The sequence below is a fragment of the Chrysochloris asiatica genome, unplaced genomic scaffold (genome assembly GCF_000296735.1).
Source record: "Chrysochloris asiatica unplaced genomic scaffold, ChrAsi1.0 scaffold00056, whole genome shotgun sequence".
Taxonomy (NCBI): domain Eukaryota; kingdom Metazoa; phylum Chordata; class Mammalia; order Afrosoricida; family Chrysochloridae; genus Chrysochloris; species Chrysochloris asiatica.
The window spans coordinates 126169-141728 of record NW_006408574.1 but is presented as its reverse complement, the minus strand read 5'-3'; the positions used below and the strand labels follow the sequence as shown (position 1 = coordinate 141728).

At 50.9% G+C, this 15560-nt stretch overlaps 1 protein-coding gene across 1 annotated transcript in view; it reads left to right on the top strand.

The window, feature by feature from the left end:
* Window positions 1-15560, top strand: part of CACNA1B (calcium channel, voltage-dependent, N type, alpha 1B subunit) — a 245382-nt gene that overhangs the window by 211407 nt on the left and 18415 nt on the right. Inside the window, 4 exon segments of the mRNA XM_006863647.1 lie at window positions 1418-1562; window positions 4406-4533; window positions 10057-10153; window positions 11543-11651. Of these exon segments, the coding sequence (XP_006863709.1) occupies window positions 1418-1562; window positions 4406-4533; window positions 10057-10153; window positions 11543-11651 (479 nt within the window).

The window sequence follows — 15560 nt, the reverse complement described above, 5'->3', positions numbered from 1 at the left end:
GACTCTGTTTTCCAGCTACTGATCCTTGTTTCCAACTTTCGCATTCCAATCACCAGTAATTGTCAATGCATTTTGATTGCATGTTTGTTCAATTTCAGATTGCAGAAGTTGGTAGAATTCTTCAATTTCATTATCACTGGCTTTAGTAGTTGGTGCATACATTTTATTAATAGCGCTATTAACTGACCTTCCTTGTAGGTGTATGGATATTACCCGATCACAGCGAGCATTATCTGTCAAGATAAAACTTGAAATTTTCTCTTTGATGGTGAATGTGATGCCCTTCTGCTTCAATTTGACATTTGTGGCATAGAAAATCATATGATTGTCTGATTCATAATGGCCAATACCAGTCCCTTTCAGCTCACGAATGCCTAGGAGCCCTGGTGTGGTGCTGGAGGATAATGCACTGGACCAAAAGGTCAGTTTGAGCCACAAGGTCAGCAGTTCAAACCCACCATCTGCCCCTTGGAAACCCTATACCGAGTCAGTATGAGTCAGAAGCTCGATGGCACGTAACAACAACAATAACAAATGCTTAGGGTGTCTATCTTTATGAGTCCCATTTCCTGTTTTGACGACTTCTGTTTTTTCTAGTTCGTGCTTCATAAATTTCACAGCCTTATTATTATTGGATGTTTGCAACTATTTATCCTCGTTTTGAGTTGTGCCCCATCAGCAGTGAAGGCCCTGAAATCTTTGTTCCATTCACACCGTTAGGGTTAACAGCTCTTTCCCAGTCATGTTGAGTGCTTTCCAGTTTGAGGGTTTTGTCTTCCAGCACTCTGTCAGACAGTGGGCCGCTGCTGTTCCGTGTTTTCAGTGGTAAGCATTCTCCTTTTTCCTAGTCTGTCTTAGTCCAGAAGTTTCATTGAAACCTGTCCACCAGAGGTATTCACGATACTGGTGGGGTAGCTTCACAGCAACACGAAAGCCACACAGTACATACAACAAGCTGACAGATGAGATGCTATATACCCATAAAGCAGTGTGCGCTCTGGTACTGAACTTCAGTTGAGTGAATGGTTTTAATAATTAGTGCTTTATCGATGAACAGTCAAGTTAGAGACATACTATCATATGATTCTTACTTTAAATATTTCATTTACACAACATTTTAGATCCCCACTCAACAATGTCTGTACAGCTCCGGTGGCATTGCTGCGTTTTGTATGCGAGCGAGTGAGTAATGAGGATTCTGTTCCAGAAACGCCATCAATGACCAGGCCTTGCACATGGTGCAGGATCTCCGTGGGGCCTGCACCTAGAAAACTCTTCTGGTGCTGAGCTCTTTGTCTCCCATCACTTCCTGTCTTGGCTAGTTGGGGCCCTGGGTGGTGCTGGAGACCTGCCCTGCTGCTCAGATCGGCCCTGGACCATGCTTTGTGGCCCTCTGCAGCTCTGCGTTTCTTCTCAGGAGCGCCACGGGGGAGGCTTGGCACGAGATCATGCTGTCTTGTCTAAGCAACCGGGCCTGCGATGAGCACGCCCATGCCAGTGAGTGTGGAAGCGACTTTGCCTACTTTTACTTCGTCTCCTTCATCTTCCTTTGTTCCTTTCTGGTAAGTCCTGGGCACGGTGCTTGTATCTCCTGTGTCTGCATGCCCCCATCTTTCACCACCATCTTGGGTCTCCCTTGTCTCCTGTTGACCCCAGTTTTAATCCATGTCACTTTAATCTGAGTCTGCGTCACTGGCCCTTGTGTCCTAAAGATCAGAGTGTCATGAATTCTAAAAAGCACTGTTTGGTTAAGAACTCTTGTGGGCGGTGCTGTCATGGAAAGGGATTAAGTGTCCGGGTGGTAATGGTCCCCTTGTTTCCAACTAATAGAGAGACTTTCACCATGGAGATGAGGTCGTACCAGCACCCATCCCACCAGTGCCTGGAGCAGGGTCACTGATGAGCTGGGGACCTAGGCCTGGGAGGTGGGCCAGGTCCTAAGAGACTGGGTTTTACTCCATGTCCAGCAAGAAACCCTGGAGCCTAGTTGGAGTAGCTTGACCTGTTCGGTGTTTTCACACCTGGCCCTCAATCCCTGTGGATTGTCTGCAGAGGAGCTGACGAGTCAGCCAGTGGACATTCAGGGTGAGGTGACCTAGAGAGGATAGGAGGAAGGTAGGCCACATTTGAACGTGTAGCCGCACGACTGATTGAGAGGAGGTGGTGTGAGGAGAGAGGACGCAGGCCCAGCTCCCGAGATGGGCTGACGGTGGAACAGTAGGCTGGGTGAAGGAGGGAGGAGCTCAGACACAGTTTGGTGGCTTTAGGAGGCTCAGGATACCCTGTAGGCCCCTGTTATGGAAGGTGTGGTCTGAGGCACATAGCGTCCCTATCACCTGCAGTCACCAGAAATGCAGCTTCCTGAGCCCGACTTCCTGTGTTACCACCTATGGGAGTGGGGCTTGGAAAATGAAACCAACAAGCTTTGCAAGTGATTCTGTGCACTACATACACCTGCGATGTTTAGAGAGCAGGAAAGACTCAACCCAGGATGCAGTGCAGCCAGGCTTGAGAAGGAACAGTCGTGAAATGAGTGGGGAGCCAGGAGAGGGCAGTGCCCTGAGGACCAAGGGGAGAAAGTCTCAGGGAGGAAACAACCCAGCCCAGATATTGTTGGGAGGTCACATACGATCATGACAGAGAATTGCACCTTGGACACATCCACAATGGAAATGTGGATGCTGCCTTTGCAAAAGGATGTTTCCTTGGCATGGTGGGAGCAGAAGGTTATTAGCATGGGTTCAAGAGATAATGAGAAAGAACAAAAACAATGAGAGGAGACAACCCTACAATGCAGGCAGTGCTGAGGAACCCTTTGTCTGCTTGACAGTGTGGTAGAGAAGTGGCTTGTCCAGTCTGGGGTCTCCCCTGGCAGATATAAGCAGGGAGAGAAAGTCGGGGCTCTCGGGTCTGTGTAAGAGTTTGAAAGTATCAGTGGATATGAATCAAAGCAAGGTCCAGAGAGAGATGTGAAGCTCCAGGAGCAGGTAGACAGAATTGGTGGATTTCAGGTCCTTGTGGAAAAGAATTTCTGGAACACGAGTCTAAGAGAAAGGGAGCGATAAGGCCGGAGAGGGGACATTTACAGTTGAGGTTTTGGGGTGGTGTCATCTTTGATGGTGACCAGTTCAGCATGTGATCATAGGAACAGGTGGAGGAGACTACTGCAGGTGAGGGATCGAGGGGCTGAGGGACTGGCGGTATTGCCCCATCCATGCAGGTAGTAAAAGCTGTGAGGTCTGGAGTGGAAGTGGAGACGGAAATACCAAGTCCGCCCTTAAACTTCCCGCATGAGGAAGTGATCATGAAGGAGCAGGTGACATTTTTTAGAGGAAGGAGCCCCCCTACACACACGCAGTTGAGTAGAACATGAAGGAACAGAAGACACTCAGGGAAGTTGAAGACGGGGTTTCTGCTGGTAGACTGTGAGCTCTGGAGGACAGAGTGGGTGGTCAGGCATGGGGACAGCTGTACCCTAAGACAGGTATGTGGGTGGCTGGATCGAGACACAGAAACACCTATGGATTATACTTTTTCAGCTGCCAGAACCCAAGGAGAGGGTTTCTGATCTCTCAGAAGACCCTCGTGACAAGAGCAGACCCTAGAGAGACACTATGCTGTTGGACACTGGGGCAGGCCTCCTGCTGACCAAAGGTGCCCAGTGAGGTCGAGCCCACCACCAGCCTCACCACACTCCGGCTTCCATGCTGGGAAATGTGGAGGGAGCCCTGGTTTAGCTTTCCCTCCTCCCCATCATCCTCTGTATCTTGTCCTCACAGGCCCCCTCTTGACTTCCCTAGCTGAAACCTGGGAGGGTGTGTCCGAAAGCACAGCCTGCTGGCCTCCCGTGACCTGAGCCTGATGGATAAGCAAATATAGAAACGGGACAGTAGCTCTGGGTGCCCCTGGTTGGAGAGCACCTGCTGGCCATGTCCAGGCAGTCCCCTGCAGAAGCCTGGCTATAGCATTGGGCTGGCCCTTGTAGCCACCTGACAAGATGGATAGGATCTCCACAGGAAGAAAACAGGCTTAGAGAGGTCAGACACGTCTTGTCTTAACGTGAGGTTAGAACCTAAGTTACCAGCTTCTAGAGCCCAAGTTCTTAGCCCCAATGCTGCCGCCTTCCCTGAAGGCTGGCCTTAATGGGGAACAGAGGGTAACTTCAGAGTCTGGGGATCATCACCCACCACAGCAGTGTGGACCGTGAGCAGTGGCTTTCAGGCCCGAACCAGGGCTTTCCGAGGAAGAATTCGTAGTGCTGAGTGTGGAGGTGAAGGCTACCTGGAGCAGTCCTGTACACAGGCCCTTGGCAGTGGCCGGCTTTGTTTCCTGACACCCTCACACCAAACTCCATGGGGGCAGGCTGGGCTCTCTCTAGTCACCTCTTCTGCTTCCCATCCTGCAGATGTTGAACCTCTTTGTGGCTGTGATCATGGACAATTTTGAGTACCTTACGCGGGACTCTTCCATCCTAGGGCCTCACCACCTGGACGAGTTCATCCGGGTCTGGGCTGAGTACGACCCGGCTGCCTGGTGAGTTGCCCCGTGCTCCATGAAGCCTGCTCCTTAGGCTGGCCCACAGGTCTCAGGAGAGAACTAGGGAGGACTCTGGGTTTGTGTAGGCCGGGCTGGCGTCCTCTCTCCCAGGAGCAGTTGCCCTCCCAGTATCCCAGCTCTAAGAAACGGCCCTTTAATGTTCAGCTCAAGGAAGTCATGGGGACTGTGAAGCGTAGCACCAAGCCCCCACTTCTGGGTCTGTGAGTCTGGGGACTCTTCTTACAGGCTCCATCATGTCAGGGACCAGGGGGCATGGTGGGAGATCTCTTCATGCCCCCACCATCCTCGGGAGGCTCAGGAGTTTCAGGGTGGGCCAATAGTTCAGGCCAGAGGGGTTGGTAAACCTTTCTCTGTGATCCCCTTTGGGGACGAGCCAGTGCCCTGTTTTGCTGGCACAAGCAAAGACCACACACATGTAGGTGCTTAGCAAAGGTCATTTGAGCCAGATGATTGGTCAGGAAGGCTAACACACAAAGCTGCGTGGTGCGAGCACAGGGTGACTCTGTAACTGGGAGCAGGGAGTCGGGTCGCAGGTGGAGCTGTTCCCAGGCAGGATCTGGCTTGCCGTCGCTGCACATGTTCATCCCAAAGCTAGAGTCCACTAGCTGAGAGTGAGCAGCGTGGGCTCTTTCCTTCTGCTCAGTGTCCCTTCCCTCCTTCCCGCCTTCATCTTCCCACTCTCTCACTCATCCAGGCGTTCCATTCCATACTCATTCACTGTCCAGTCACCCATCTACCCACTCACTCATCCGGGCATCATTGATCATTCATTCCCTGTTCGTCCATCCATTCATTCTTCTACCCACTCACTCATCCGGGCATCATTCATCACTGCTGAGTGAGAGCACAGAGCCAAAGCGTGGATTCGCAGTGTGCAAGTGACCGGGTGTACATGAACATAGGTGCCCATCACTCTGTCCTCTATGACAGCGGGAAGACCACACAACCAGGTGTGGATGTTGGCCAGCTCCGGCTGCCTGTAACCTCACATGGCTGGGTCTAGTCACCCTTGTCAGCGAAGAGTCCTGGAGGAGACGATCAGCACCCCCTTGTGATGACAACACTGAATTTCAGTACCTCTGCCTCTCTTTCCCGCTAAATTGAAGCTCAGCACACAAGTGACCAGGGTTTCCTGACCCCCAAGACCCAATGGGTCGCCCCCTCAGCAGTCTCCTTGGAGCACCCCCCACCCCATCACAGTAAGGATCTAGGAGGTACTGGGTGGGGCTTTTCTCAGGCTGGATAAGTCCCAGAGCTGCTGGCAGCATCATATCCAGACCTTTAGGCCCACTGTTTCTGTGTGTGAGTTTTCCATTTTAGTAAAATGTTTGTGGCATTACACCATGGCAGAGCAAGCGTTACTGCTGCATTTGCCTCATGGCCATGTCTCAGCAACATCAGTGCTTGTTTGGAGTTCAGACCTGGGAGTCATATGGAAGAGCAGACTGGCCACTCTCAGGCCTCGGCCTGTCCAGAAGGCAGGAGAAGCCCCAGGGAAATCCCAGAGGAGCATCCTGATGGACCCGGAAAGTTGTGGCTGCTATAGGGCACCCTTGCCCTCAGGAGATGGTGCTGAGAACCAGGGGTTTTGTAAGCTGTTGTCTGGACTGAGGCAGGGGCAGATGGTAACCTCCCAGGAGAGTGGTCTCCAGAGAGATGGCGAGTGCCATTGGGATCGCTTCCCAGATGGAGTGTCTAGAACAAGGCCCTACAAAAGGTGTGTGCCGGCGAGGATACACTATAGAAAGTGTTTATTTGTAGAGTAGATGGCAAAAGGTAATTGTGCCTAAGAAGTGGTGCGTGCAAGGTCCCACAGACCGCCACGAGGTGCTGCAGACAGCCTGCTGCTAACAGGGAACTACCGGCTGCTCCCTGACATGGGAGCAAGGTGCAGGGTCCAGCAGAGGCAGTGGGCAGGTCTGACGCTAGACCTCATGCCCTGGCCACCAGAGGGCACGCCAAACCCATGTCAGATCTGGTCATCTTTATTTTCCAGGTGACCACTTGGAGAAATTTAAAAAACCAACAAAACTTGTTGTTTCATGTTTGTAAGCACTCATGTACACGTGCATTGTGTATGGGTGCAATGGGTGAACTGTTTACGTGTGTGTGTGTGCAGGCATGAGTGCATGTGTGTACATGTTTGTATACACAGCATACATGTGCACATATATGTGGTTGTGTGTGCATGTGCACAGGTATGGGTTGTGTACATATGTACATGAATGTGTTTATGCACATGTGCTTGAACATGGGTATATATATATATATATATATATACACAGAGAGAGAGAGAAATTGTACATGTGTGTGTGTGTGAGAACATGGATGTGCATGGCTGTGTGCACATGTGTAGTTGTGGGTGTCTGTGTGCCTGCATATCTGTGTACATGAATGTGCATGTGTGTGCATATGGACACACTGGTATGCACATGTGTGGGTATATATATGTACATGAATGTATGCATTTGTCCATCTGTGGGTGCATGACTGTATGCATGTGCCTTTCTGTGTGTGCATGTGTCTCTGTGTGTATGAGTGTGTGTGTGAAATATATGTGTGTACCCATGTGTAGATGTGCTTGTATGTGCGTGAATGCACACGTGTGTGAGTGAACATGTGTGCCCACATGTGTGTGCATGAGTGCATGTATATGCCCATGTATGGGCGTATGTATATGTTTGTGTGCATGAATGCACACATGTGCTATGTGTGTGCATGATTGTACATCTGTGCCCATGTGTGCCTCGTGCATGCATGCACGTGTGTGCTTTGTGCATGTATGCAGTGTGCATCTTTGTGCATGCATGCACACCTGTATTCTGTGTGTGCATGGTGTACGCATGTGCCCGTGTGTACCTTGTGCATAAATGCATGTGTGTGTTGACGTGTGTAGGCATGGATGCACACGTGTTCTTTGTGTGCATGAATGTACACACGTGTGCCTGTGTGCATGAATGCACATGTGCCGTATTGGGTGCATTAATGCACATATGTGCTGCATGTGTGCGTGAAGGTATGCATGTGCTCATGTTTGTGTGTGTGCGTCTGTGTGCGTGAATTTACGTGCGTGCCTGTGTGTGTGTGCATGCATGCACGTGTGTGCTGTGTGTGCGTGTGTGCTTGGATGCACACCTGTTCTGTATGTGCTCTGTGTGTGTAGAGAGAGACTGGAAAGTCACTGTGTTATTGCTCTCCAGTGGTCCCCTTTCTGTTTGTCTCAGCACTTTGTGAAGACATGAAGAGAGTTAGAATTGCAATCACACCTGCTTTGAGCTGACTTGCTGCTCACCTTGATGTTCACCCATCCATTGAACAAACATGTGTGAGCATCTCCCTGTGCTGAAGACTGGGGCCTCCTCCCAGGGCTCAGCTGAGCAGGTCCTGGGCATGTCTGGGGCCAAGTCAGAAGGGGTAACATGTGAGCGGAACTTGAGCAGACTTGAGTTCCAGGGAAGGGCGGGGGCGTGGACAGAGGTGTGGCTGAAGCACAGGAATCCTGTCTGCCTGGAGAGAGAGGCTGAGAGCAGGCTTGACCAGCAGCTTTGACTGCGCTGTCGCCATGGGGAGGATGGGCAGAGTGTTAGGGTCAGGCCCATGTTTTCCATCTGCGGCAGTGACAGGCTCTCAGTTGGGCAGTGGCAGTCGTGGGAGTGGACCTCACCATGTGCCCAGTCCTCTGTGCTGGCCCCTCCAGTCCAACAAGCTTAGCAGGGACCTGGGTTTGAGGCAGAGTGGGGTTTCCTCTCTCTTCCAACGAATCTGGATGTTTGGATCTTGTTCTGAAGTAGAGCTTCCACGATTCGGGACTGACTGGACTGAGGGGTGCCTGTGTTGAAATCCGGGGCGCTGTGGTACTTGGGCAGCAGGCATTGAGTGGAAGAGGGCTGGATAGAAGGGTGGGCGTGGAAGCCCCCTGGGCATGGTGTGCTGGGTATAGCTCAGGAATGGGGGCCACAGAGGGACACTTCTGTCCTCCATCCTGGGAGCCCCGTGCCCTACACTGGCTCCAGAAGTCGCTTTGGGTGCCCCAAACCCCCGGCAGGAAGCTCTTTTTAGCCCCCACCCACCTCCACAACACGCAAAGCAACATTTCCCATTGCACCTGGGTGGTCGGGTGGGGGGGCTCCATGGCTCCTCTGTTACCATAACCTCTAACATTTCCTTTCCAGTTGCCGGATTCATTATAAGGATATGTACAGTTTGTTGCGTTGTATTGCGCCACCCGTTGGCTTAGGGAAGAACTGCCCTCGTAGGTTGGCCTACAAGGTTTGCAACTTCAGAGCCTCCATCCGACATACTCTTCCCTCCCGAAATGCAAACAGCACACATTCCCTGTGGCATCTGCCCTGCCTTGTTTGGGAATGAACTGACACCTCACCTCTGTCTCCTCCCGCCCCACCCCTCGCACTCCAATCTCCTTGACGCTTTGGTCCCCCTCTAACCTCCCGACCCCCAGCTGGCTGGGGCCAGGCAGCCTTATGAGACAGTGCACTGGGGAGCTTTCTGGGCCAGCCGGGCCGGGCCCGCTGTGCCGAGGAAGCAGTTTGTCCAAGGGTGGTCGACGTCTTCCAGGCTGGGGACGGATCCAGAGGTGGGAGACTGGGCACGAGCCAAACAGCAAACCCCAAGATCCTGGAGGCTTCCCGGTCCCAGGGCGCGCCCCTCCTGCCTCTGAATGGCCCACTCTCAAGGCCCAGAGCCAGACCTGCAGAGGAGGGTGATGTCTTTCCCTGCAAGGAAACAGGGTACAGATTCCCAGCCCATGGCCTCTGTGACTCGGGAAGACAAAGTCGCTGTCTCCCGGGCCCCACCCTGGGGTCCTGATCTCGTTCCCAAGCTGTCAAGGGGGCATGAGACTGGTCTCCAGACCGTGTGCCCGGCCCTCTTGCCACCCTGTTTGGGATCCCCGCACTTCACCCGTTTCTTTGAAGTTTTCTCACTTTTGTAGCCTCTAGCCTAATTCGGAAGCAAAACTTGACTATCCAAGACACTGAGTTCTCTGGCCCTCTGAGCCAGCTCACCTGTCACATAACTCTGTCTGCCACGCTCCCTGGCATGGTGAAGCATCTGTGCTCGGACCCGGCATTACCGTGCTCTCTAAATCAGTAAAAGCCGAATTGACACCCCGAGCCGGCCCAGTGCAGCCTTCCCTCATCCCTTCCATGTTCATTAGCTTAGACATCAACCATCCCTACCCGCCGCCCTGTGCCGCGAGGGCTGAGTTGGAGGTGAGACGCGGGGTCTCTCCCAGACTCCAGGAGGAGTGGGTGGGGGCCGGGGGAGAGGGCGCTGAGGTGGGACCAAAAAGGAGAACAGAGAAATCCCTCATTTTCCTTAGTTTTCATTTTTGACACTTCTCCTGACACCTTGGGCTAACTGGATCTGTTTTCTTGTCTGCCCTACCCATCCGCCCCGCCCCACCTCTCCCTCCCTGCTCCTGCCTCCTGGCTTCTCCCATGGACCCCCATGTGCCTTGCCGCTGGGATGGGTTTCCAGTGGGCGCATCAGTTACAATGACATGTTTGAGATGCTGAAGCATATGTCCCCACCTCTGGGCCTGGGGAAGAAATGCCCCGCTCGCGTGGCGTATAAGGTAGGCCCTGCACCCCTTGTCTGTGCTGGTGCTTTTCTCCCGGACACGCGTGGCCCACCCACTGTGCTGGCTCCCCCCCTCCTGCCTGGGTCACTGTACCCTTCCTCCCTCTCTGCTCCCTCCCCAGTTCCAAGCCCATCCCCGACACACATGTTCCCTCCCTGACCCAGCTTCCTCTCCTGGGAGGTGAGGGCCAGACCAACTTTTTATCAGTTTATGCCAACATGGGCCTGTTTTTGTTCTGGGCTCAGGACCACACCCAACTCCACTGTCCTCCAGCCTCCCTGGTGTTCCTGCAGAGCCCCATGGGGTGGGTGGGCAGGGAGGTTGTCTCCAGGGCCCCTCTCCTGCTGCATTCCTGAGTATCCCAGGTGGTCTTGTGCCCCAGAGCAGGTTGCCCAAGCCCCAAACTTGCTACCAGCTGCCACCCTTCCCCACTCAGTAACCCGTGCTAGTGTCTGAGCCGCCCGCTGTCTGGCCTCGGTTTGGTTCCTCTGCTGCCCACTGCTCTGGGACCTATGCTTCTGCTTTGTCACCTGGAGGTGGGGGTAGCTCTTCCGTGTGCCCCTCCTCCTGCAGAGGCCTCTAATGTCTGCACGTGTGCCTCCCAGCCCTTGCTTCCTGGATGCTCTGTGCAGTGCCTGCTTGCCCGAGGGCCCTGGAGAGCTGGGAAACTTCCCATGGAGCTGGGTTTGGGACTCAAGTAGAACCTAGGAGGCCTTGGGAGCAGCAAGCTGGGGGAGGGACCCAGCCCCTGACAGTCCTCTACCCTCTGCTTTCCTGCTCCTTCCCCCTCCTGGTACAGGAGTGTCCACTCCACACACACACACACACACACATATACACACACACACGTTGCCTCCTACCTGCATGTTCCAGACACTCCCTGGGGAGATGGGGACAGAGTGTGTGTGTCCTCCAAGAAGCCAGAACTGGTGGCCCATGCGACCAAACCCTCTGAGCCCCTCCCACAGCTGCCTCCGCTGGGGCCGCTTCAGGGGGTTTCAAGTCTCCCCAGGCCCCAGCCAGCTTGTCACCCTCGAAGGACACAACCCCTCGACCACTCAACCCTGGTCCAGATGCCTTGGGAAGCTGAGGAGATGGGGTTGACTGTGTGCCCACAGCTTGGACCCACTCCCCTGTCCCAGTAGGGAGAGGTGCTGCCTCTTTCAGAGGGACCAGGGTATAGCCCTATCCCACACTCAAGACCCTGGGTCGCCACCTTCCTGCAGCCGAGCGGTGTTCAGCACGGATGAGAGTGGGGCGTGCAGGCGAATGCAAAAGCTGGCCAAACTCCCATCCAGCCCGGTCTCCAGGAGGCCATGCACCATCCCGAAGGGAGGGGGACCCCCAAAGGACCAGCCCTGACCTGCTTGTGCTCTTTCCCAGCGCCTGGTACGCATGAACATGCCCATCTCCAACGAGGACATGACCGTTCACTTCACCTCCACGCTGATGGCTCTCATCCGGACTGCGCTGGAGATCAAGCTGGCTCCAGGTGAGCAAATGTTGCCAGGAGGGTCCCGTAACCCCCTGTACGCTCCCACTGTGATCACCTGTATCACTAAAGAAAATGAGGTCGAGGAGGGTTATAGCACTGTCTCAGTGCCTCAGTGCAAGTTGGCCCTGTGGCCTGGACTGACGTGGCCCAGCTACAGGTTGAGACATCAGCCCTTCCTCCAAGGTGAGGTTGTGTGTGTCCTCTGCTTCCTCTCACGTGAGTCTAGTTCTGCCATCAGGCCCCCTGATACGACCCCAGAGCTTATGCTAAGATAATTTAAAAAGTCTTCTTCCTCTTCAGACATACTGTCAGGAGGGACCAGTCCCTGGAGAGGTATATCATGTTTGGTAAGGTGGAGGGTCAGAGAAAAAGAGGAAGACCCCCCAATGAGATGGATTGGCCAAGTGGCAGCATCAGTGAGCTCAGGCGTGACAACAATTGTGAGGTTGGCCCAGGACAGAGCAGTGTCTCGTTCTGTTGTGCATAGGGGTCGCTATGAGTCAGTACTGACTCGATGGCACCTAACAACACCACCTTCCTCTTCCACCAATTTCCCTAGTTTTTCTTCTTTTCTCTGTATCAGCCAACTCTTGAGATCTTTGTCAGTATTGCCTCTCCAAGATCTCCTCCCCCACCCCCATGGTCCACATTGCTAAATCTAGATGTCAGCTCTCAGTCCTCATCTTACTGGCAGCCTTCTCTCAGCTGGTCGCTCCCTTCTTTTTGAAGTTCTTTGATATCTTTCTAACTTCCATATACGTCTTTGTCTCCAGAACCCTCTTTCCCATCCACCCTCACTCCCGTATTCTCTCATTCATTCTCCTGACTTCCGATTCTGGGTCTTTAGCCTATATCTCTCCCTTAAACTCCAGATCCGGATAATTAAGTTAGCCACGGTCTTCATTTAGAGAGCCAATAAGCATAATTCGAAAATCAGCTGGCTGAACAAGAGCTTAGGCACGACATTCCTCACTGTCTTTCCGTTCTAACAGTGCTCACGTCAAAACCCTAGAATCATCCTCATCTCTTCTGTTTGCTTCCATACCATTTCTGATCTCTTATAAAATTTTCTTGACTCTACCTCTAATAAATATTCAGAATATCCAAAATATATCCTCTTTCTTCCTCCACTGGTAAGTCCCTAGCCCAAGCCACTGACACCTCTTCACTGGGTTGCTGCAGTAGCCTCTAGCTGGCCTGCTTCTGCCTTCGCCTGTCCAGTCCACCCTCTGTTCAGCAGTCATCGTGGTCCCATTAGGCAGCAGAGCATCGCGAGACTGATTGAGAAGAGAGAAGATTCCAATCTGAAAAATGAAAGAGAGAGCATCACTGAAGACCCTGCTGATGTTAAAAAGGGCGCAAGGGAATACGATGAGCAAGCTTATGCCAATGAATTCCTTAAAAACCAAAAGCTACTAAAGTTTATTCAAGAAGAAATGGCTAACTGGAGTAGTGCTGTTTATTAAAGAGATCAGTTCAGCGAAAAACCTTCCTTCCAACAAAGAAAGTTCCAAGTTGAAACGGTTTCACAGTTAATTCTATGCAACAGTTAAGAACGAAATGACACCCATTCTTTACCAGCTCTTTTAGAAAGTGTAAAGGTCAACATTACTCTTAACACCAAAAGCAGACAGAGACATTATGAGAAAAGAGAATCACAGACTTACAGCCGTCACAAACACAACACAGACATCTTTTACACAACATTAGCAAATTAAACCCAACAATAAAAAATAATAATATATTTGGCACACGTGGGGTTTATCCCAAGAATGCAAGGTTGAGTCAATATCTGAAAACCAGTCACTAGAATTTACCATGTCAGAAGCAATCAGTCCAGTGACTAATGGACCGTGTGAACATCCATCTCCATGACCCTGAGAACAGAACTGGAGCCGCTCTAAGAGGGATCCTATTAGAAGGCCTTGGATAGAGTGGGAGAAAATGTGAACAAAAGCTCAAGATCATCCACGAGAACCACCTTACTGGTGGAACCCTGAGACTGTTCTTTATTCACCCTCCAGGTCTAGAACTGAACTCCCACCCCCACCCATGGCTGAAGTTTCAGTTAAACAAGAGGCAGATCCCTAAGGGGAACAGTTAACACTAGGAAGGTATACACACCTTAGACTCATCAACCATTTCAAATCAAAAGGGCAGCATTTACTGAAGGACAAAGTGTAACAGGCTTTGGAAAGGAGAAGAATAGAAACAGGAAACACAGGGAGGGAGGGAGATAAATGATGCAACATTCAGGGGATTGTAATCAGTAAACTAAAACAATAAAAGGTGAAAAAGTAAAACTCATTTTATATATATACATAGAGTTCTGGTGTGGCGCTGTAGGACAAACACTAGACTACAAGGTTGACTTGAACCGTAGTGTCTTTGGAAACCCTGTATGGACAGCATCACTGTCTGTCAGAATCCACTTGCCAGTACTTAACAACAACATATGTGTACATAACATGTTGGTTCTGACTCATAGCGACCCTGTATAGGGTGTCCCAGGAGCAGCTGCTGAGTTTGAACCGCCGACCTTGTGATTTGTAATCTAGTGCTTATCCTACAGCCCACACCAGGAAAATTAAAAAATAATTCACACTCTGGATATAGAATTTATGATTATTTTAAATTATTTATTGTTTATCTGACCTTAAAATTTAATAGGACATCCTATCGTTAATCTGGAAACCCTACATAAACCGTTCCCAGCCAGTGATGTGGCAGGATTCTGTGGTGGGTTGTTCCTGGTAAACACAAGATACCTCAGACTTCAGCAAGAGAACTCCCCATTGAATTTGCTAAATCTTTTTTTTTCTAACGATTTTGTGAGTTATGTGGTTATGTGATAGTTTACATGGGAGAACGTTAGCTTTACATTCATCCTAGTGTATATCATTTCATTGCCATGGTTACAGTCCCCTCCAAGCATCATCAACCAACCAAAGGGTATATATCCTCCAAGCCTGCCCTCAGTCGTCAGCACACAGCCTCTCTCCCTCTCTGGGTCTAGAGTCCCCAGCTGCTCCATCTCTGGCGTCACTGTTTCTCTGGGTGGATGTAGAATTTATTTTAATCAACTTTTAGAAACTGCAAATGCATCATTTTTTGACATAGCCATCTTGCTTTTCAATACACTTTGTCAATCTGTCAAAAAACTTTCATATTCCTTTATTAAAACATGTTTTAGGTTAAGCTGTGGGCCAGGAATGCACTGTTGTCTTCACTTCTTCATCAGAGGTGAATCTTCATCCTCAAAGGGTTTTCAGGGGACCGAACAGGTGAAAGTTGGATGGAGCAAGATCAGGACTACAGGGAGGATGCTTTAATACCTCAAAACCAAGTTTTTGCTGAGTGTTAACAGTGTTGGCAGAGGTGTGTGGTCGTGCCATGCAAGACCACCCTCTGCGTTCAATCCGAAGTCTAGGCTTCAGCTCTTCAGTGAACATCTGATTGTTGGATCTTTTTCCTGATAGTGTTCCAATACTGGCCCTCAAGAATCCCAGAAAACTGTAAGCATCAATTTTCCAGCTGATAGTTGACTTTTGAACTTTTTCTTGGTCAGTGATTGAGGTTTCCATTCTATACGCTGCCATTTATGTTCAGACTCATAGTCATGGGCCCATATCTCACCACCAGTAATGATTTCTGTTTTTTTAAAGAAGCTTTACCTGTCTTCAAGCATCAGTCCAAATTTTGTTTGCAGATGTTCAAATGCTTCTGTTTATGCTCTTCTGTGAATTTTTCCGATACCCATTTTACACAAACTTTTTGAAATCCAAGTGTGTCGTGGATTATTTCATACACACAGCCATGGCGGATTTGCAGATGATTTGCCGCATAATCCACTGTTACTCGTCTGTTCAACAGAATCATTTCACATGCACGCTCAATGTTGTCATC